Source organism: Gouania willdenowi, chromosome 8 (genome assembly GCF_900634775.1).
Source record: "Gouania willdenowi chromosome 8, fGouWil2.1, whole genome shotgun sequence".
Taxonomy (NCBI): domain Eukaryota; kingdom Metazoa; phylum Chordata; class Actinopteri; order Blenniiformes; family Gobiesocidae; genus Gouania; species Gouania willdenowi.
In genome coordinates, this window is record NC_041051.1 from 9,310,466 (window position 1) to 9,333,843 (window position 23,378).

General features: G+C 38.5%; 2 protein-coding genes across 5 annotated transcripts in view; both read right to left on the reverse strand.

Moving 5' to 3' along the window:
* Positions 1-23,378, reverse strand: part of LOC114468624 (CD97 antigen-like) — a 115,147-nt gene that overhangs the window by 85,769 nt on the left and 6,000 nt on the right. The gene's annotated exons all lie outside the window — the stretch shown is intronic.
* LOC114468648 (adhesion G protein-coupled receptor E2-like) lies at positions 112-7,908 on the reverse strand. The gene is made up of 5 exons (XM_028455669.1): positions 7,848-7,908; positions 7,668-7,759; positions 3,361-3,520; positions 3,213-3,275; positions 112-698 (listed from the first exon to the last, which is right to left on the reverse strand). The coding sequence occupies exons 2-5, from the start codon at positions 7,700-7,702 to the stop codon at positions 639-641; spliced, it is 318 nt and encodes a 105-aa protein (XP_028311470.1). The 5' UTR covers positions 7,703-7,759; positions 7,848-7,908; the 3' UTR covers positions 112-638.

The following is a 23,378-nucleotide window of genomic DNA, read 5'->3' on the forward strand; positions in this document are numbered from 1 at the left end:
TCCTCTTAACTATATGGTTGCAGTAGTACCTCAAACTAACTTTTGTGATGTTTTCTGGTAATTTTAAGCACTTTTAAATGATAAAACACCTTAAAATAGCATTCTGTTGGTTATTGAATTACATGAAACGAGTGGGATCGAATCAGACAATATTTGCAAGTTCAATTTCTGCAGGAATCCGTAACAATAATCCTTTCTTTTGTGATTTTCCAGTCAAACACATGTTCGTTGTTCTCATTTGGGCAGGGGAGCTACGGTTATTCCAATGTCCTAAGCCAGTGGTCTGGGTTCGGGAGGTGGCAACATCTGCAGGGGGTCGGAGCCCAGAGTTTGAAAACTTAGCATGTAGACATTGACTGATTGCTTCCTTTTGATCGTAATGTAGTGGAGAGGTGATACAGGAGACAAACTGTCCTTGGATTCTCTTGTCCTTTTGTTCGGGCAGGAAGAGGGGGAAGATCCCCCTTGGGGCACGTTTGCATTTCACAGTAGGCACCAGACTCCCCGACTTCACTAACTGGTGAAGCCAAATGTTCTAAGTCCAGATCAACTTGGGGGTTTAGTTCCCTACAGCAGGAAAAAAAATGATCTTTATAGAGCTTGTGCTTCTCTCCTCTTCATGTCTGCCCATTTGATCTTCATTGGGACACCTTTTCTGCAACTTTGTCAATGTCCTCAGAGACTGATGGCAGATCTTTCTGTTCAAAGAAACAATTAAAAGTTATTGCATCCACAGTCACTGTGCCAAGACATAGAAACACATTCATTACCATGGAGACCTTGGAGACACCAAACAACCTAAACTACATGTTTAAGGATTGATACTCAGAACTCAGGAAAGAGGCAATGCAAGCTACGGGAAAACTTGCTAACCCTACATGTGTGGCCCAGAGACGCTACCTCTGTGCTACAGGACAGTGCACAGACTGAAGGTCCTAATGTTACTGAAGTAACTAAACCCTTGCATTCTGCTGACCTGGCACTAGGGGGACATTTTAAAAATGCCTTGATTATGGGCCAGGCCAAATAACTGCAAAGCTCAGATTTTACGACTGCGCAGAGTTGTCTGTGTACTTGGTGTCACACAAAACACTGCTCGGCATTATATTGATTCGCAATAAATTTATTATTGACCTGCATTTCACCAGCCTGGTGAAACAGAACAGGATAAATGAACACAAGCTTAGAGGAGAGACAGACAGACAAGCTACAAACGTACGATTTTAAAACAGAGAAGCACTAAGAATTATGGGAAATATAGTCCGTTGTGCACATAGTGCGCCCGAGCATGTTTGAGCCTTCACTGTGCTAGACACGCCTAATTACAAAAAACTACATGTTTAATGATTGAAATGGGAGAACATTTAATCCCCACATGTGTGGCCCAGTGACACTACCTCTGTGCTCCAGGACTGTTTCCAGTGCACAGACTGGAGTGTCTTTAAGGAGGCAGCTGTCTGTGAGAGCAAGGTGGATCTAAAGGATTACACATCTGGGGTCACATCAGCAAGTGTGTTTAGGACGTCATCATCACCAAGACTGTGACCAGCGACCCAAACCAGAAGCCCTGGCTAAATGCAGAGGTACATGCTTTGCTGAAGGTCAGGGAATGCCGCCTTTAGGGCTGGTGACACACAGGCTCGAAAGGTGTGTTCACACCAAATGTGACTGAAATGACTACAGTCGCCTGTGATGAGTTGCTTGAACATAGTGGCACTTTTTGGTCGCTCCATCACTTTAACGTACTGTACTTAAGTCAGTCACTGCGCGCCTTAATCCCAGTTACGCACTCTGGGTGAAGCGGCCCTGAAATGTGGGCCCATTCAAATATGGCCTTACGCGTATTCTCCCGTCTGCTTAAGTTTTTTTCCTCTTGCGCGCTTCTGAACCTGGAATAAGTGCAGCGCCCTGAGAAGGTGAAACATTATATTGCACAAGAAATATGGACTTAGTTACAATTTAAGCCACACGCAGTCATAATATTGCAGAGACTCACGAAAAGAATCTATTCAAAGCAACACTGTCACGCTTTCACGGGGGGGGTGGAACACGAGCACGCCAAAAGATTGACCATCAGCATTTCTAATATGTTCACATTTACCAGTTCTAGACAGGAAACATGTGTTACATTTAATTATATTTTATCTGTGCCGTCCACTCGTTGTCATGGAAGGGGGTGCGTCGTGGAGCTGATCAGCTGTGTGTGTGCCGCGGTGCGCGAGTCAGCTGCTGCAGCTTGTTAAATGAAACTCTGATAGACGTCAGACTAATTAAACAATTTTAACACTGTGTCTAATATATAACTTTACGGCTGTGAAGCAGAGCCCCCTCCTGTTTACCATTCTAAAATATATTTTCTCACCCCAACACCTGGGCTGTCATGTTGTGCAGTTTGTGTATGCAACTTTTGCAGTCGGATGCATCAACAACAATGTAAGTCCTACTACAGGAAAGAGGTGGAACACCTGGAAGGTTGGTGCCAAAAGAACAACACAAAGAAGACCAAGAAGATGTTATGGGGGTGCAGGATGTGCCTGCCCCTCCTCTTCCCCCTGCACATTATGGGGGCTGTGGTGGAAGTGGTGTCCAGCTTCAAGAACTTGGGTGTACACCAAAGTGAAAACCTCACCAAAAGCACCAACCCATTCCACCTGGTGAGGAGGGCCTTACCAGGGAGGCGTTACTTCTGTAGGAGGCTGAAACGTGCTGGTTTCTGGGGCTCAGTCCAGACCTTCTTCTACATATGTGAGGTGGAAAATGTATTTTGCTCCGGCATCCCTGTGTGGTATGAAAGCTGTTCTGTAGCAGAGAAGACGTCTCTGCAGTGATTGTGAACTAAAACACAGAACCCAACACTAATTTAGTCTACTGGGTTTCAAACTCATGACCCTGGGCACACTAAAAATTCCATAGTCCCACATGGTTCCTTGGTAAGCTATGGATAGCACATAGTGAGAAATGTCTGTAATTGTAATGTATTGACTTCATCAGCTGATTGATGTATAAAAACATGCCCTTTAACAGAAGTCACAGGATTTCTCTATTCAGAAAAATACAAACAAAATAAAAATAATAACATATTGTTGGGCCAACATTTGAATTATTCTTGGATTCAAACTTGGAGAATGGATGAAAAACGTGACGTTACCCAATCCCACCATCTCTGTTAAGCAACTTATGTGTCAGCAAATCTAAACACCAATCAAACTTACTTCTGATGCTCCTCTTTTTTTAAAAGCAGAACTGCTCAGCCACCTGATGTACTCCTCTCTAACCTAAAAATGTGGAAGAAAAAAATTTGTAGGAAAATTCTAAGGTAACTCCTGTGCAGGTAAACAACTGTTCTGCCATAAATTATACCTCCTTGTTGAGCAGACAATGGACAATGTAGAGGAAAGTGCCTTGCTGGGAGTTCAGAACAATAAAAAGGACCTGAAAGAAAATGTTTGTCTGGTACAGGCCCAGAATCCAGGTACAGCCCAGTATGACAAACTGGGCAACAATCTTGAAAATGATCACCCTGAAAAACATTAACAATTGTTTATTAGATTATGAAACCAAGTGTGCAACAGCATTGAATGTCTATCATGATTTATGAAAAACAGCAGTTTGTACACCTTGAGTCAAATGATCAAAATTGTTTAGAAAGTTAAAGATTAACGAAACCACAAAACCTCAGTGTTGAAAACAAATATATTCGGGCATGAAGTAATGTTGTTGATTTACCCTAGTCCAACTCTTGACATTTTAGTCAAACAGTTGGCATTTTTAATGTAAACATGTAAGAATGATTGTCCTTTATGGGTTGCCCAGCCCAGCCCTATAAATTGAGTTCACAGATCAGTTTTTCAGTTTCTTAAGAGTCTTTTATCAGATCAGATAGCCCCTGAATAACTGTCAACTGGAAAATACAATGAATTTGCTTTATATTTCAATGAAAAAATACAATCAATTAGGTCAAACATAAGAACAAACCATCAAAATCACAAAAAGCTTAAACAGCTTCAACCACTGAAGGATGAGTCAACTACAATGTTCGAGTTTATTACAGTAAACCCAAAAACAATAGAGGAGACTGTTCAGCAGCTGAATCCATCAATGTGTTGCCTTGACACAATACCCTCAAACTTCTTTAAAACTGTTGTAAAGTCAATTGTCACTGATTTGTGTCAGATAATTAACTGCTCATTCCAATCAGGCACCGTACCAAAATCCCTGAAAGTAACTGCTATGAAACCTTTGTTAAAAAATAGAACACTGGATGCCTCTATACTATAGACTAATCAGCAACCTTCCATTCATGGCCAAGATCATTGAGAATGTGGTCTTCAAACAACTGAGTCAATTCTTAACATTCAACAAAATATTTGCTAAATTTCAGTCAGGTTTTCGTTCTCATCACAGCACTGAAACTGCTCTGATCAAAGTGATCAATGACATAAGGTTGAACACTGATTCAGGAAAAGTATCTGTTCTCATTCAATTGGATCTAAGTGCTGCATTTGACACTGTAGATCATACAATTTTGTTGCACAGATTGCAAACATGGGTTGGACTAAATGGAAAAGTAATGTAATGGTTTAAGTCATACTTGGAGGAGCAAAGTTGTTTTGTAAGCACTGGAAACTTTGAATCTGACAGATTACCAATGTTCTGTGGGGTTCCTCAGGGCTCTGTTCTTGGACCCCTTCTGTTTAGCCTTTATATGCTTCCTTAAGGACAAATTTTACAGAACTGTAAGGTTGATTATCAGAGCTACGCATATGACACACAACTATATCTATCACTGAACCCAGATGACTATGGTCCCATTGAGGTGTTGTGTGACTGCTTAGAAAAAGTAAACTGCTGATATACCATGACAAGATGGAGGTGGTTGTCTTTGGAAACAAGGAAAAGAGGACTGCTATTAGCAAGTATCTTGAGTCTCGATCTTTAAAAGCTAAAGACCAAGTCAAAAACCTTGGTGTTCTGATTGACTCAGATCTTACATTCAGCAGTCAGATCAAATCTATCACAAAAACAGCTTCTACCACCTAAAGAACATCTCCAGAGTGAAAGGTTTAATGACTCAGAAAGATCAGGAGAAACTGGTCCATGCTTTTATCTCCAGCAGACTGGACTTTTGTAATGGTCTTCTTACAGGAATCCCCCAAAAGAGCATCAAACAGCTACAGCTGGTTCAGAACGCTGCAGCTCGGGTCTTAACCAGAACAAAGAAGTCAGAGCACATTGCTCCAGTTTTAAAGTCTTTACACTGGCTCCCAGTCAGCCTCAGAATAGACTTTAAAGTTCTGCTGCTGGTGTGTAAATCTGTGAATTGGTTTGGTCCAGAATACATCAATGAGATGTTAGTCAGGTATGAACCCAGCAGCTCTCCGAGATCTATGGACACAGGTCAGATAGTGGAGCCCAGAGCTCACAGTAAACATGGTGATGCTGCTTTTAGTTGTTATGCTGCAAAGAAGTGGAACAAACTGCCAGCAGAGCTGAAGTCAGCATCACATGTGAACATTTTCAAATCAAAGTTAAAGGCAGTTGTTTATCTACTATGATTGAGAGGGAGATTTTTGGTCATGTTGTTGAATTCTTATTGATTTTAAGCTGTTGAATGTTTTATCATGTAAAGCACATTGAGTTGCCTTGTGTATGAAATGCGCTATACAAATGAATTCGCCTTGCCTTGCCTCCTGTGACTTATGAAACAGCATGTCCTGATAAAAGGAAAAATAAACAACTGCTGCATGTTAACCTATTGAAAGTATGTAATCAAAGGAACCCTACAGAGAAGAGGGAGGAGCATGATAATCCAGGACATACAACTGGAAGAAAAGGCTACCCGGGAAGCTGAAGCTGACATGAGGCCCTGCAGAGAGAGAGTGCAGAGCACTTGACGCAAAAGCAATGGCGCCAGCTGGGTGAGCTCAAAGAATCTTTTCCTCCGTTGTTTACTGCAAAACCTGGAAGGACAAAAATTATATCCCATAAAATAGTTTTAAAGCACTCTAAACCAGTACATTTGACGCCATACAGGATTGCAAAGCACATGATGGAGCCACTGACGAAGGAGGTTCAGATGATGTTGGACATGGGAGTGAATGAACCTTCCAGAAGTGAGTGGTCAACCCCAATAGTGTTGGTTCCTAAAAAAGACTCTGCTCAACCACGTTTCTGTTCTGATATGAGGAAATTGAACAGCATTTCCTGTTTTGATTTGGACCCAATGCCACGCAATGACGAGCAGCTTGAAAGATTGGGAAAAGCCAGTTTAATCACAACTTTGGATCTTTGTAAAGGTTACTGGCAAGTGCCTCTTGACCCCAGTTGCAAAGAATACACAGCGTATCAGATCCCAGGGATGGGTCTGTTCTACAGAGTCCTGACTTTTCGAAAACAGTTCCTTGTACAGATGGATGCCTCTGGTGTTGGCTTAGGAGCAGTGCTAGCCAAAGGAGACCCTGGTAAAGAAAAACCCATCCTCTTCTTGAGTAAGAATGAGAAGTACTTTACTGTGGAGAAAAGAAGGCCTAGCTATAAAGTGGGCGGTTGATTCTCTAAAATATTTCCTCTTGGGAAGGAATTTTATTTTACAGACTGATCGCAGACCATTGACATGGATGCAATCAAAGCAACATCAAAATCCGAGAATCCTACGTTGGTGCTTAGCCCTTCAGCAATACCAGTTCACCCTGCAACACTGCCCTGGTAGGAAAAACATCATTGTCGATTATCTCTCACGTTTACCTGACATTTGGGTGGGTGAAATGTTAGGAAGCAAAAGCTCCCTAACAACTTAAAAAAAAAAAAAATGGATATCTTGTACATGTAGAAATCTAACATGTATTTCATTTGTTTTGCAAGAGAAAAATTGTGTTTAATATAATTTGTTAAATTCTTGTTTTATTTGAATTGTATGAGGTTCAGTTTTGGTTAAAAAATGAAAGGCAGAGATTGAGGAGGCGGAGCCTCATGCCTATAAGACTGAGCAGGAAGTGAAGGTGAGGAGGAAAAAAACCAAAATGGCTCCCGCAGCACACCTGGACAGGGGAGATGTTTGAGCAGCTTGTCATGACACAACCCTTTTGCTCTTGTAAGTCAAGGTTGCAAAGGCCAGATGGGCTTAGGTTCAGCACCAGTGTCGGCATCATGGGGGGGCATTCGCGGGCAGTGCCCCCCACTGCCCGCAAATTAATCAAAAATATCTGATTGGCTATCAACTGAATGTGTCCATTCACTGACAGCGGACGAGAGTCTGCTCCATAGATATAATATACTGTGGTGTAAGTGTTTATGTGCTAATGAACGTACCCTAGAGCTGTTGTTATGTGTAAATGTCTATGGCCTGCTCTGTTGATTCACGTGACGTCACTCATTGCTGCATTGCGACAAAGCTAGAGCGCTAAATTCTGATGGAGAGCAGGAAACTTGAGAATCTGACGTCTGAAATCATCAAAATGATAAAAAGTGGATTTTAAACCTGCATCTGGAGGGGTGCCCTTGGCGCCGACTCTGTTCAGCACCCAACGTAAAGTAACTTCTGCTATCTTTTTTTTTATCATCAAAACTAAGCAACAGTCTAGGAATTGTCCATGTATCCTCTATCTCATTTACAATAAAGTTTAATAGCATTATTATTTAAGTACAGAAATTCAGCCAAGCACACTTACTTTGTATCTTGAGATTGAGAGGTGCCACTTTTCATATTGGCCAATGTCTGTCTCAGACTCCATAAAGTTGCAATGAACAAAATAAAATTGAGCTGAAGAATTGGAAAACATTGATATTGAGGGGGGGAAAGCACCTATTCATTATTGATAATGAATACCACAGTTAAGTCATTAACTCACGACAAGAACAGCTATCACAGGCCCCGTCAAAGCCCAATTAAAACTCCTCTTTTGGGACAGCCAACATCTGCAATTTATAAACACACACCACAATATGATATTAAGCATAAGTTAATGAATTTAATTATTTTGTGCATTGTTGTTTTACTCACGCTCCTGCCTCAGTGGGTCCATATCCATCAGAATACACAAGTGCAGAAACACCTATAATCACAAAAGGAATTCCGTAGCCAATCAGGTAGAGAAGAGGCCAGGGGAGGCCATCTTTCTGGATGACCTGGACCTTGGTGAGCCTTTGGACCAACAGGTAGAGCTGCACCGCCTCCAGTAGCATCCACATAAAACTTGCAACAACTAAGAAGTGGAGAATTCCTGCCATGACAGTGCAGGCCAGCTGCAGAGAAACATAAGATGAACCTTAGAGCTTATCCTTTAGAGAATAGAATGCATGTATAAAGTGCTAATAATACTTTTGTCACTGCTTGCACGGATGAGGAAAGTAGGGTGAAAAACATGTTTCATTAGTTTCCTAATAGGTTACCTCATCGTAAACAAATTTGTCATTCCACAGTAGCAGTAGATGAGAGAGGCCTAAGTTAAGGCAGAGGTGAAGACGTGCTGTGTTGTTGATCTTTGGGTTCCAGCTACACAGAAGGAAGGTGAGGATAGCCAATGCAAAGAAGAACAGGCCCACAGCCACACACACTCTGTTTAACCACTCCAAGAAAGTGCTCTCTGGTGGAGGCTGAAAAACAGAGCAGACACAATTACTGTATCTAAATAGTTGTTAGGGCATCAATGAACAAATGATCTTTGAGGATCTGTATGTACATTGTACTTTTCGACAACCAAGTCATCCAATTGTCCTGGTAACAAGGCTCACTGTGCTTATCATTGGATGGTCTGCGATAAAGTCGAATAAAAAGTTAACTTTAATCAAATCTGTTGACAAAGGCTTGATATACCTCCCCGATCTGCATGATGAGTGCGAAGGTAGAGAGATGAGAGCAGCTACACACTGTAAGGTTTTCATCAGAGTAAGAAAGCCAGCAGCCTTCCTCTGACCAATGAATAATATCACCAGGCTTTTCATTTTCCGTTATGTTTGTTCTTTTATCTTCCCAGAACACACAAGTGGCCAATCCTGATTTTGGTTTTTTCTGCAAAGTCATACAAATCAGACAATAAAATGCATAGAAAAAGGTTTTTGTCATAAAAATAACGTGCAACATATGGATGTTGCTGCTGCACCTTGTCATGATAGATTGTGAAGTTAACGGGCAGTGTGAGGTTGGTGGTGTTCATTGGTAAAAAGGCTGTAAAAACATCTGCAAACATCTCCGTCTTGTTCTCTGTTTCAAAGTATTCATGACTAAGAAAGCGGTCCAATCCTTTCAGGTTTAGAAAAGCAGCTGGTTTAAAACCTTTAAGTTGTAAAACACACACAAAAAAAATACAATTACTAATGAGAAAACTGAATTTTCACAAATTTGCTCACATTTATTATAATAATATACTTATTATTTTTTTCATCACCTGGAAGAAGGATTGGGGCCAATTATAATTGTGTAATTGATACTTACTTACATTTATGACATTATAATTGGAATTGAAAAAAATATGTGCTGTTGTACTCTTATTGGATTGTAATTGAGTTCAGATGCAAACTATGTAATTGTAATTGGCATGAAAATTCCATTAATTTTTTTTTTTCTCATCATTACTTTTCAACAACACCAGACGTAACCACAGACATGAAGTTTTCCTCATTTCATTTTTTCATTTTCATTTGTGTCAGCTGTCATAAATAACATATTTTTTTCAATGAGAAAAACACATAATATGCATTTAGGAAAATAAATTAGGTGCAAAGTGGCACATTTGATATAAATTTATTACAAACTTGAGTTGGTCAATAATTGAAAGAAACGTTGATTTTTTGGCATTATTACTCTTTGAGCTTAGGTACCAAAACATTACCCTTCATCAAAGTGTCTTCAAAATGTGATATATACTGTAAATATTTTTTTCCCACTTTTATCACATCAGATCTTTTCAACAACACCAAACCAAACCATAGATGTAAAGTTTTTCATATATTTCTTTCCCATCATGTTAATCAGGATCGGCTGCTATTTTAAGGAGGTGTGAATTGCTCAAGTGGGATAATGACTGAAACCTTTAGTGAATCATTACACCCATACAGGTAGGATGTTTTGGAGTTGTTCAGAAATATTGTTCAGGCAGTAGTTTCTGCTGTGTTGAACCACATTAATCGGGGTTGGCTGTTACATTATATTAGATGTGAATTGCTTTGGTGCCATGGTGCATTACACCTGTAGTCAGGCAAGACAATAAATGTATATGTATTTCTATGATTCTTTTGAGGATCATTTTACCCTTCAAAAACAAATTTAAATCTAGGAGTATACTGACACAAAAAAGACCCAGATGCTCACACCAAAAATATGAATACCAATATTTGCATTTTTGTGTATTTTACAGCTGATTTAAGACATGGGTCAAAACTGACTTATTATCATAAGCAATGCTAACAGAAAGCTAACATAAGAGGAAGGTTAAATTCTACTGGGATAGTTATTATACAGTAAGCTCAGTAATTGTTTTATTTATAATTTTACTTTTGTAAATGAGAAAGTAATTGACTTTCGGGTGATAAAAATTATCATAATAAATATTGTTCTTCAACTTCACATCTCACCCTCACTGTAAAATAATGTATTCTTACCCACCCTTTTTATTTCCTACTTTGAGTCTCTCCTCCCTGCTCCTCCCCCCTCCACCTAGGTGTAACACTGCTCTCCCTTTTTATATCCTCCCTATAATAAAATATTTCTTACCCTTCCTTAGGGAGGGCTGGTGATGGTCACAATTAATCAATAAAATAAATCAATTTATTTTATTGCAATAACAAAACATGCATTGCTGTCTCATAATGATTGTACTTCATGTGCAGACAAGAGGAAAAAAAAAAAATGTTGGTCACTATAATTGTAATTGAACATGAATAATTGAAGACATAACTGTAATTGACCCCAACCCTGCCTTGCAGTGCTGGCAAACAGTATATATATATATATATATATATATATATATATATATATATATATATATATATATAAAGTTTTTATTGATACTCATCATTTTACCATCAAAGTTAAGATGCTCCAATTGGATGTCCATCTTTTGTGCAGTAGTAGAGAGTGACAATGGCCTTCTGTTCATACTTGCATTAACTGTCAATAAACTCATTTCTTTTAAACACACACAAAAAATAATTAATGTCTACATCTATTTATCAGGATTAGGAACCTAAAGTTTCACCTACCCAATGTTGAACTATTCATTGTTACAGTGAAAGGTTCTACAGTTGAGGGATTACTTCCAGCAACTAGAAGTTCTGCTATTGCAAGAATTATACTACCAGTCACCCCGTCTCCATGGTTACCCAGTGTGTTTGATTCAACTTGTGGTCCAATACCTGCTGCTTGCTGGAAAAAATAAAGGTCAGATTCATTATTAGGAAGATTAATAGTAACAAAATGGTCATATGATGTTATTATACATACAGTGGCTGCAGCAAAAAAGCTATTGACTTTCTGCGAAGAAATCAAGAGGATTCAGGGGAATGAGTTAGACACAGATAAAACTTCACTGAATTTACTCAAGTTTATTGTTTCAGAATCTTTATATATATTATATATATTTTTATAGAAAAAAAAAAAAAAAAACATTTTAGTACAATTCTTAATTCATTGAGGAGTTTTCCACTTTAACCTACCCCTGGTGGTAAATAGTTCTTGTTTTCACTTAGTTGATCCAACATGTTAAGAAGAAATGTTTTTCCTTTTGTTTGTCCCTGAAAAATAATGCATCAGTTAAATCAATGTATCTGTGTCTTGAATTTTGGTTCTGTCATATTCACGTTGGGTTGTCTCATATATGTTTCCTCTTTTGGCCAAGATCATTGAGAAGTCAATTCTTAACCTTCAACAAAATATTTGCTAAATTTGAGTCAGGCTTTAGTTCTCAGCACAGAAACAGCTCTTATCACATTCAGGAAAAGTATCTGTTCTCATTCTATTGGATCTAAGTGCTGCATTTGACACTGTGGACCATAAAATTTTGTACGTGGAATGGACTAAATGGAAAAGTAATGTAATGGTTTAAGTCCTACTTGGAGGAGCAAAGTTTTTTTGTAAGCATTGTAAACATTGAATCTGACAGATTACCAATGTCTTGTGGGGTTCCTCAGGGCTCTGTTCTTGGACCCCTTCTGTTTAGCCTTTGTACGCTTCCTTTAGGACAAACTTTAGTCCCATTGAGGTGTTAAGTGACTGCTTAAAAATGGTAAACTGCTAGATTAGTAAAAACTTCCTTCAACTAAACCATGACAAGATGGAGGTGATTGTCTTTGGTAACAAGGAAAAGAGGACTGCTATCAGCAAGTATCTTGAGTCTCGATCTTTAAAAGCTAAAGACCAAGTCAAAAACCTTGGTGTTCTGATTTACTCAGATCTTACATTCAGCAGTCAGATCAAATCTATCACAAAAACAGCTTCTACCACCTTAAGAACATCTTCAGAGGGAAATGTTTAATGACTGGTCCATGCTTTTATCTCCAGCAAACTGGACTATTGTAATGGTCTTCTGACAGGAATCCCCCAAAAGAGCATCAAACAGCTACAGCTGGTTCAGAACGCTGCAGCTCGGGTCTTAACCAGAACAAATAGGTCAGAACACATTACTCCAGTTTTAAAGTCTTTACACTGGCTCCCAGTCAGCCTCAGAATACAATTTAAAGTTCTGCTGCTGGTGTATAAATCTGTGAATGGGTTTGGTCCAGAATACATCAATGAGATGTTAGTCAGGTATGAACCCAGCAGGTCTCTCAGATCTATGGACACAGGTCAGATAGTGGAGCCCAGAGCTCACAGTAAACATGGTGATGCTGAGTTTAGTTGTTATGCTGCAAAGAAGTGGAACAAACTGCCAGCAGAGCTGAAGTCAGCATCACATGTGAACATTTTTTTAAATCCAAGTTAAAGACACTCTCTACTACGTATGATTGAGAGGGAGATTTTTGGTCATGTTGTTGATATAATGTGTTTGATACTGATTTTAAATGTCTTTACTGCTGATTTTAAATGTTTTTGCGGCTGATTTTAATGTTCGTATAGATTTTTATGCTGTTTATTGTTTTCTGTTGCACTTTTTGATCATGTAAAGCACATTGAATTTGCCTTGTGTATGAAATGCACTATACAAATACATTTGCCTTGCCTTGCCTTGCCTTTATCCGATTAGCCTCTCCCTGTTTTAATTAAAGCCTAGTAATAGCCCAAACTAACTTGACAACCATTTATTTACATTCTAGCTCAGGACTAGACCTTGAATTCTAATTATTAATTTCTAAGTAGCCACTTTGGCTTTGATAGGGCAGTAATATTTAAACTCACAAATTGGCAAAAAGATGTGTCTTACCTCAACTGGTGGTGTTTCTGCTAAAATGTCTTGTACACCTGTCACCAATTTTGGAAAAGATTGTAAATCCTCATTTTGTAAACATTGTCAATTGTATGCTTATATCATTTAAACTTGAATGTACTAACTTTTACAAACTGTGATGCCCTCCTCCCATAATAGTCCTGTCGAGGGGTAGAACAATTCCCCACAAAAACAGTGAAATGTTCCTTCTGCGTTGAGGCACAAATTTCCCTGTCCACATATAGGGGGAATCTCTAAACACTCATTTATATCTGTAAAAAAAACAGGATTCATATGTGTATACAAGGACACATAATTGAGTACAAAATAAGCAATAACATCATACCACTGACAAAAGTAATGATTGACACAACTGGCACCTGTACCCGGTTTGGTTAGTTTTACAAGCAGAAAACATAGACACAATTTATAATAAGAGTGTAGAATTGTCATGTCATCTCTAAAACTGCAGGTATTGTAGATATATTTCCATTCTGCAGTGTAGAAACTGGAAGCAGGATTGAGGGCACCAAAAATCAATAGGTTAAAACCTTGTCTCGTGTATAATATTATTTTCGTCGTGCTGCAACATTCTCTTCTGTATGTGCCTTTTCCAATTGTTTTGTTTCAATCACAATACTTTGCATCTAACAATCCGCATTTATGTAATGAGCGGTCACCATTATGTATGCCTCCATCCGCAGCGATGACCAAAAATCTGTAGTAAAACTAACGTTGCAAAGACTGATGGATTTTCTCTTTTACTTCCTCAAAGCGCACGGTTATTTTGCACTTCAATGTTTCTCTCACTGGGACTGTGAACCTCGGCTCCAGTGTTTTAACAATTTCTCTAAAGCCAACTCCTTCCACAATATTCAATGGCCTCATATCTTTGGCAATGAAATTTACAATGGATTTGGTTATTTTGTCTTTCTTCTTTGCCGACAGAGGATAGGACATGTCCAGCTTGGTTTGCTTGCCTGTCACAGCATCCTGTGGTTGTATGACCTCGGGATGTGCCTATAAAGTTTACATAATTCACATTAAATGCAACTGTCCACGGAATTGTTCAAACAAATTAAATTCAATATGCCTTTAACACGCTGTAAAGAATCTAATGTACCTCTTCCAAATGGTAGGCCATGTTTGTCGTCTAGCTGTGGTAAGTGAACTTTAGCTTACATATATTACATTCAACCATTTTGTTGTCCGTTTTAACACAATGTTGCCAAACATAAGACTTAGACTTTCGAGACATTTTTAAACAAAATCACTTGCACCAATAGCCTACTGAATTTTGATGCGGATGAGAGTCAGATTGATGCTGTCGTCTGCCATGCAGTGGAATCAGACTGAGCACATGCGGCATTGCGCAAAATATATCAGTAGACTACATTAATAAAATCGCACAAATGTCACCCATTGTAATTTTATTGTTTCGCAAATAATTAACAACTTTTAATGCTGAAATAAATTGAAAGTCTAAGTCCCTGCATATTAAATAAGTCTGGTTGACCAATGAAAATCTTGGTCGACCACGACAGCATCGACCAATTAACCGACTAAACAATTGACAGCCCTACATATTACATATTAAATGTGTCTTCAATCAGTTTGGAGTATGAATGGAATATACTGAAGTGACCCGCATGCGCAGAAGAAGTCCTAAGGTGACCCATGACACCGCAAGCTACGGTGTTTACGAAAGTAAACATGGAGGCGTCCAGTGTAGGACTGTGTGTCACGCTGAGAAATGTTCTTTCCAACAGAAGTCAGCAATTCATAACTTCTAGGAGACTAAAAAAAGAATAGAGCCAGGTCCTAGCCATTTGCTGTGATGCTGCTATATCTTTACAACGGACTGTTTGGATGCAGAGACAGAGTCAACAGTGGTGGAATAGGGATGTCAGCGGCTTCAGTGATGCAGAGTTCTTTAAAATCAGAATTCTGATGTTCAGACATTTCTTTAACAGATCGAACACAGGTCACATATGGGCAAAAAGATCGGATTTGTGTCGTATTTTTGCTTATGAATGAGAGGTGGATTTTAAATCATTTTATAATTGATTACAAACTGTGTTTAATGTATTTAATGTTCTCATTGTTAAATGTTTAATGCTTTTTAAATGTTGCACTTGTAATCGTGTAATGCACATTAAATTGCCTTATATCTTACAACACTATGTTACAGTTCCTTTGCAAATGCAAGAAAGAATGATTCATAAAATAAAACAACTACTACAACATTTTTGAAAATCTGTATACCTGTCTACCTTGAACAGTATGTACTTCTTCCAATCTTTGAAAGCTGTATTGTTATTACCGATGCAGTTGTTTGTTGGGCTGGCTTCTGAAAGTGAATTCTGTAGTCTGTAGCCAGGATCACATTCACAGCGATAGGATCCAGCTAAGTTGATGCATGTTAAACCAGCGTAACAAAAATCAGGGGTTTCACATTCATTTATATCTGAAAAAAAAAAAGTGTGACTATTAAAAGCATAGTCGAAAAACAGGAATTATAGTGGAAAACTACATTAAGTATCTTTTTATACAGGATTTAATATATATCGTGTAACTTGTATTTTAAAGGGTTTTACAGACCTTGGCAAACATCTAATTGAGATTCATATTCATAACCTTCGATACACTCGCACTGAAATGATCCAGGTGAATTAATGCAGACTGTGTTGCTTGATCCTGAACATGGAAAACCTGTATTGCATTCATCAATATCTGTGGAAAAATAGAAACACATTGAGCAGCAAACTATGGCGGTTGAATTTCTGACTAGAGTTGCGTTAATGTCTCAATATTAAATATAAAAATCTATTGTTGTATTGTGAGTCTAAAGAGACACCATCTGGCATTGTCATTGTATTGCATGTCAAGTATAAAGGAAAATATTGTAAAACATTACTATATTATGCTTGAAATATTAGAGCATATTTGAAACTTGCTTTGTACCTGTGCATGGGTTGTCATATTTAATTGGAAGACTTGAGGTGGTTGGTTCATACCCTTCGATACAGACACATGAGTAGGACTCAATGATGTTGGTGCAGTTGGCAAAAGGTCCACAAATAGACTCTAGGCACTCATCAATATCTAACAGATTGAAAAAGAATTATGAGTTAACACACTTCAATGAAAACAATTATTACCACTTGTATACTTGTTCACACTAGGAGTTGAACAGACTAGTTGAATAGTCGTAAGTGTTGTCTTGCGAGTCTGTCTACGTGACTTCGACTGGTCGCAGTACCTGACTTTTGCCCAAAATGGCGGTGCAACACAGCAAACGAGGGTCCTAGTACCCCTACAAGCAAGGCAGCACAACATCAAGTGTTTCTCCTTTCACTGCAGCTGGTAGGCAGATACTACGACTAATATACTGTACATGCTAACGTTAGCTGTAGTGGTAACATGTCTGTGTATTAAGCAGATCTGGAAAACAGCAGCAGCGGAGGACGGAGGCTCTGTTAGCGAGGGAAGACCACTGTTGTGCCAAAATCTGTGACCCGGAAAAATCTGTGATCGAAGGTGGCGACAGTTCCAACCCCTGCAGCTTCTCGGTGGACATTTAGTCCCCCTTAAACACGTTTGTGATTCTTCTCCATTTACTTCACCCACCGGAGCGTAAGTAAGTAGCTCCTTAATAGCTACGAAGAGGTTTAGCACTCTTCTTCTCTACCACCGAGAAGCCACAGCGGTCTGAAATTGTTTTGGGTCACAGACTTTGGCGCAATACCGGCTTTGGTGAAGGAAGCCGAAGCTACCGTAAAAAGAGCCTAAACGCCCGGCTCTGAGGAAGCTTTGGGGCTTAACAGTTACCGTAGACTCACGGTAGGTGAAGCAGCAGTGTTCCTGGGTTGACTTAGCTTTTATAGCATGCCCCGTGTTCCAGGGGCTGGCAGTGTTGTGCCAAAGTCTGTGACCCGAAAAAATCTGTGACCGCTGCGGCTTCTCGGCGGTAGAGAAGAAGAGTGCAAACCTCTTCGTAGCTATTAAAGAGCTATTTACTCCTCCTTAAACATGATGCTCCGGTGGGTGAAGTAAATGCAGACTGGAGAAGAATCACAAACGTGTTTAAGGGGGATAAAATGCCGAAAAAAACGAGGGGTTGGAACTGTCGCCACCTGCGGTCACAGATTTTTTCCGGTTCACAGATTTTGGCACAACACCGGCACTCGGCTGCCGCTCGGCTTTGGCTCTTGGTGACGTCATCGACTCATCGACATCGACTTGACTGGTATGCACATACAGTCAACCTTTAAAATTGCTGTCGTTCAACCCCTAGTTCACACTAGTTTTCTAGATCGAGTGTTGTATAGATTCAGTTTCTATAACAGTCTATTTGACTTTCAGAGTATTATTTCCCAGCTGTGCTGAGGTAAACAGTTAGAAAGTCCTTCTCATATTTGTGATAATACTCATAATAATTTGTTTTTGCAAATTATTAAGTGTTATTATGAGGTGCTGTGCTCCTCTAAAGCCACGGCCTTTACTCACATGCACGAGCATGTGTGTAGAAATGTTTCATGTCTCATTCAGTGAGAAATAAACATTCAACTTTATCAAAGGTTAAAAAACATGACTAAAAACTCAGTTTTAACTCTGTCATCGCTGGTGACGCGTTTTGAATGTGGGCATTTGTCGTGCAAATATTCTTTTGGGTTTTTCATTATTAAGGATATCCTCCTTCCTTGAAATGAAACAGTTCTCCTCAATTTTCTTTTCAGAAAAGAATATTTACCTTCACATTCAAACGACTCTTGAGTAGGTGAAAATACACTTGATAATGTACGTCCAGGAACACAAATACATCCCCCGAATGAGGTGCATATTGCTGAGGGGCCACAACTGTCCGGTCTACAGGTTGAGTGAGCTGAGTAGAGGGTCAGTGATATAAACATTGGAAATACAAAAGAATTGAGTTAGTATTGAAACATTTTATTGGTGGGAAACTTTAAAAAAAATTACTTATTTAAAATAATTCAGATAGAAAATTTCCACTGTGATTCAAAAATGTATTTTTATGGAGGTGCCACATACGGCCCATTTTAACCTACTGTAAATATACTTGACCGGGTCTTAGTTTTAACATCTCAACAAATATGTGTCTTAAACAAATAATTGCTGATGATGTAAAGCCTTCAGTTACAGATACAGTATTTAGAACTAAACTACCAGTAATTAAATACGGTATTTAACTCAATTAATCTGTGCTGCGGTGAGCTGAATTTGGACCTAATTTTTCTCCTAGAAACACATTTTTAATTCAACAAATATGTTAAAAATTTGTTCATCCAATAAATGCAGTGCATGATTTATAGACAAGACACTTATACTGTAAATTTACTAATTATCCAAGATGGCAAATTATACATTTTTAGACACTTTTAGAAACTGTTACAAAAGGTGTATCTGATTACCGGTAATTCTGGTCATTTATATAAATTGGAAAACACGTAAGTATCTAATTATATTCATTAAAAAAACGGATGGCATCTCTACTACTTTGTTACCTCGGTTACAACTTTAAAGGCGTATTAACTATAATCAATGTTTTGACACAGTTATTATTATTAATTGGGATACATGGTTAATCAAATCTTTTACAACTCACTTGTTAAGTACCCCATTTCTGGGGCTTTGTGATTCAGTGGCCTGTAAATATAAAACCCTCCAGGGCAGCGAAAAATGTCAACTTGCATGAAAACATCGGTGCAGGAAGTATCGATATGGCCATAAGCCGTTGCTGTTATAGGGTCAGCTAACTCTCCAGGTGGATATTCACTTGATGGAATGGAGATGGTTGATCTGGTTCCTCCTCTACCAGCGATCACACACTCCGTCACAACAATATCACCACCAATACCAGTAAACCTCCACCAACTGCCAACAAGTTTTGCATCATCATTGGGATAGCCAGGTGATATTTGGCCATAATATTCCCAGTTGCGCCACGATTCAGTTATATTGGTGTATATATCACAAAAACCTGGTTGAAAATAGAAAAAAGATACATGACAACAGACAAAATGCACTCACTTAAATTTAACATGAGTCTGTACATTTGACATGTCTGGTTGCAGAGTAACTATATTCTTATCAGAAGGATAACCAAAAATGACAGGAACAGCAAGTGTAAGTGAAATAAAGTGGAGTTATTAACCCTTGTGTAATTGTTGTTTAGCAGCTCGCTTGGCAGTAAAGCAAAATACACACATTTGCAAAAATCTACACACACACAATAGAAAATAAAAAAACATGAAATACCTCATCTCTTAGAGATTTGTCAGCCAATAACCTACTAACTGTAATAATGTCATAATTGCCAATAAAGTATTACAGATTTTTTATGTAATTAAAGCCAATAATGTAAAAAATCAACCTTATAGTCTTTAATGTTCAATAATAATAATAATACCAAATTAAAAAGGATATCATATTCATTATTCAATTTAATTCAATTCAATAAAAATGTATTTATCCCCAAGAGGTAATCAAGGGCATAATAGCAGCCTAGAGGATAAACAAATAGACAAAAGTGCTAAGTGTAATTTTGCATAAATATAATCAGGGGCTGTGCAACAACGTTGGGGTCAGAGTTCAGGAGTTGGACTGCTATGGAGACAAATGTTGTGGTCTGTGGGAGGAAGCCGGAGTACCCAGCAGGTGGAGAACATGCAAAATCCACACAGAAATTTGCCAAGTGTTCCTCACAGGGCTTGAACCAAAGACCTTGTTGCTGTTAGGTTGGCATGCAAACCCCTACACTACTGTGCACTCACACGAAAGTTTATTCTACTATATTAACTATAAGATGCCTTTAACCTCGTTAAACCAATATGAGTAAATTGAGTGGCGTACTTCCTTAAGTACACATTACGCCACAGTCTGTGCATTTTATTGCATATGCAGCTTCCAGGCTCCCAGTCAGCCTCAGAATAGACTTTAAAGTTCTGCTACTGGTGTATAAATGTGTGATTGGATTTGGTCCAGAATACATCAGTGAGATGTTAGTCAGGTATGAACCCAGCAGGTCTCTCAGATCTATGGACACAGGTCAGATAGTGGAGCCCAGAGTTCACAGCAAACATGGTTTTAATTGTTATGCCGCAAAGAAGTGGAACAAACTGCCAGCAGAGCTGAAGTCAGCATCACATGTTAACATTTTTTAATTCATGTAAAAAGCTTATGAATGAGAGGTGGATTTTAAATGATTTTATAATTGATTACAAACTGTGTTTGATGTATTTAATGTTCTCATTGTTGAATGTTTAATGATTTTTAAATGTTGCACTTTTAATCATGTAATGCACATAGAATTGCCTGGTATCTTACAACACTATATTACAGTTTCTTTGCACATGCAAGAAAGAATGATTCCAAAAATAAAACTACAACATTTTTGACAATCTGTTGTCTTCATTGAACAGTATGTACTTCTACCATTTTTACAAAGCTGTTTTTACCGATGCAGTTGTTTGTTGGGCTGGCTTCTAAAAGTGCATCATTTGGGCTGTAGCCAGGATCACATTCACAGCGATAGGATCCAATTAAGTTGGTGCATGTTGCACTAGGGCCACAAAAATCAGAGGTTGCACATTCGTTTATATCTGAAAAAAAAGTGACTATTAAATGCAAAGTCAAATTATACAGGAATTGTAGTGGAAAACTACATTAAGTATCTTTTTATACAGGATTTAATATATATAGCGTAACTTGTAATTCAAAGGGTTTTACAGACCTTGGCAAACATCTAAATGAGGTTCATATGCAAAGCCTTCGATACACTCGCACTGAAAAGATCCAGGTGAATTAATGCAGACTGTGTTGCTTGATCCTGAACATGGAAAACCTGTAATGCATTCATCAATATCTGTGGAAAGATAGAAACACACTGAGCAGCAAACTATGGCGGTTGAATTTCTGGCTAGAGTTGCATTAATGTCTCATTATTAAATATAAAAATTTATTGTTGTATTGTGAGTCTAAAGAGACACCATCTGGCATTGTTATTGTATTGTTATGTCAATTATTAAGGAAAATATTGTAAAACATTACTATATTATGCTTGAGATATTAGAGCATATTTAAAATTTGCTTTGTACCTGTGCATGGGTTGTCATATTTAATTGGAAAACCTGGGTTGGTTGGTTCATACCCTTCGATACAGACACATGAGTAGGACTCAATGATGTTGGTGCAGGTGGCAAAAGGTCCACAAATAGACACCAGGCACTCATCAATATCTAACAGATTGAAAAAGAATTATGAATTAGCACACTTCAATGAAAACAATTATTACCACTTTTATACTTGTTCACACTAGTTTTCTCGATCGTGTTATATAGATCCATTTCCCTTTCTATAACAGTCTATTTTACTTCCAGAGAGCTTCATTTCTCAGCTGTGCTGAGGTAAACAGTTAGAAAGTCCTTCTCATCTTTGTGATAATGTTCTTTTTTAAATATTCCCAATAACAGGTCATATGTAACTACCAGTGACGTGCCGTGACCACTAGGGTTAGGTAGGTAGGGCGTTGCAAATCGAGACCACCAATGACAATTTCATATGTTTCTGCTGGCAAGTGTTAATTCAATCCAAATCAATTTTATTTGTATAAAGCAATTTCCAACAAAGTCATCTCAATGCGCTTATCAAAATATAAAATTCATAATAAGAAAGAAAAACCCAACAACATCCACATGAACAAGCATTTAGCTATCTAACAAAATCAGCGTCGTAAAACACCATTAAAGAAACAAACAATTATTTAATATAGCCTCCATACTCTCCTAACAAGATATATCTCATGACACGGCAGCGCATTTGTTGTTTGTGTTGGAAACACAGAAACACGGAGAAAAGACAACAACGACAACTCAGAACAGCCTCAGTGAGGAGCATCCACAAAGCCAATCCTTCCTTTTGTTCCATTCACTGTGAAATGTATGAAACATTTTCTGACCTTTCCTTTGCTGAAGGTCTGGTAACTCAGGTGTTGGTCTCCATCTTTTAAAATAAAAGCTGTCCTTTTTCCTCAAAAAAAAGTTTCTTTATAATCTCTGGCGCTGTCATCCTGACGGTAGTTTTATCCTGCCCACTAGCAAGAGAACGTAGCAGCAGCGGTCACATGGAATCAATTCACTAATGCACTGTGAACTTACGTATAGCATTTAGCATACAAATGCATCCAAAGGCAGCTCTCTACGCTGCTTTTTGACGTAAATGGTTGTCATCTTGGGGACCTGACTGCGCATGCTCAAACACGTAGAAACACGCAATGGGAACGGAGGCAGAGGAGCAACGTGCCTTTGGGAGGGGGCGTGGCCTCCTTCTGCCTTACAGCGGAGTGAGACTGTGCAGCTGTTCCAGGAAATAACGCTTAGTAATTTGGGCTATGAAACGCACAAAATGCGGACACTATCAAACTTATAGGTACTGTAGGCTATTGGAAATGAAAAAATAAATAATTTATAATTATATTTTAATTAAAACAAATAATCAAAATAACAATTCACCCTTGTGTAGGCACTGCCTACCTTGTCTACCCTGACGGCACGTCACTGGTAACAACTTTGCTTGCCAGTGTTTTGCATGTAGCCAAAATAACTCCAAAGTGTTTCTTGCTAAAATGCCAAAGCACATGCAAATGTTATATTTGATTGTATATGCAACTGCTTTACAAACATCAACTTCTCAATGTCATTTTGGGAAGAGGTGGCTTCTCTGAATTTCTTTGGGTTTTTTTTTTCTACCTCATACCAAGATTCATTCTAGTAAGTTTTATCTGTACTGTTCCTGTGGCATTTTAAGATTTTTGCAAATTAAGCATTATTAAGAGGTAGTAAATTAAAGGCAGGGTAGGTAAGCTAGCATGATTTTGAAAAAAGAATCCCCTGAGTGCTGCGCTTTTACCCGCCCCCTCCCCACTGTGCTCCCTCTAAAGCCACGCCCCTTACTAACATGCACGAGCGCCGGTGCTCCAGAAGAGAACCTAAGCTCATCGCTTGT

Excerpts from the sequence above, each read along its gene's own strand:
- LOC114468648 (XM_028455669.1), bottom strand. The coding sequence starts at position 7,702 with ATGAAAAGTGGCACCTCTCAATCTCAAGATACAAA. Across the intron at positions 3,276-3,360 it reads ATTGTCTGCTCAACAAGGAG|GTTAGAGAGGAGTACATCAG; the intron begins GTATAATTTATG and ends CCACATTTTTAG. Across the intron at positions 699-3,212 it reads AAAAAAGAGGAGCATCAGAA|AAAGATCTGCCATCAGTCTC; the intron begins GTAAGTTTGATT and ends TTCTTTGAACAG.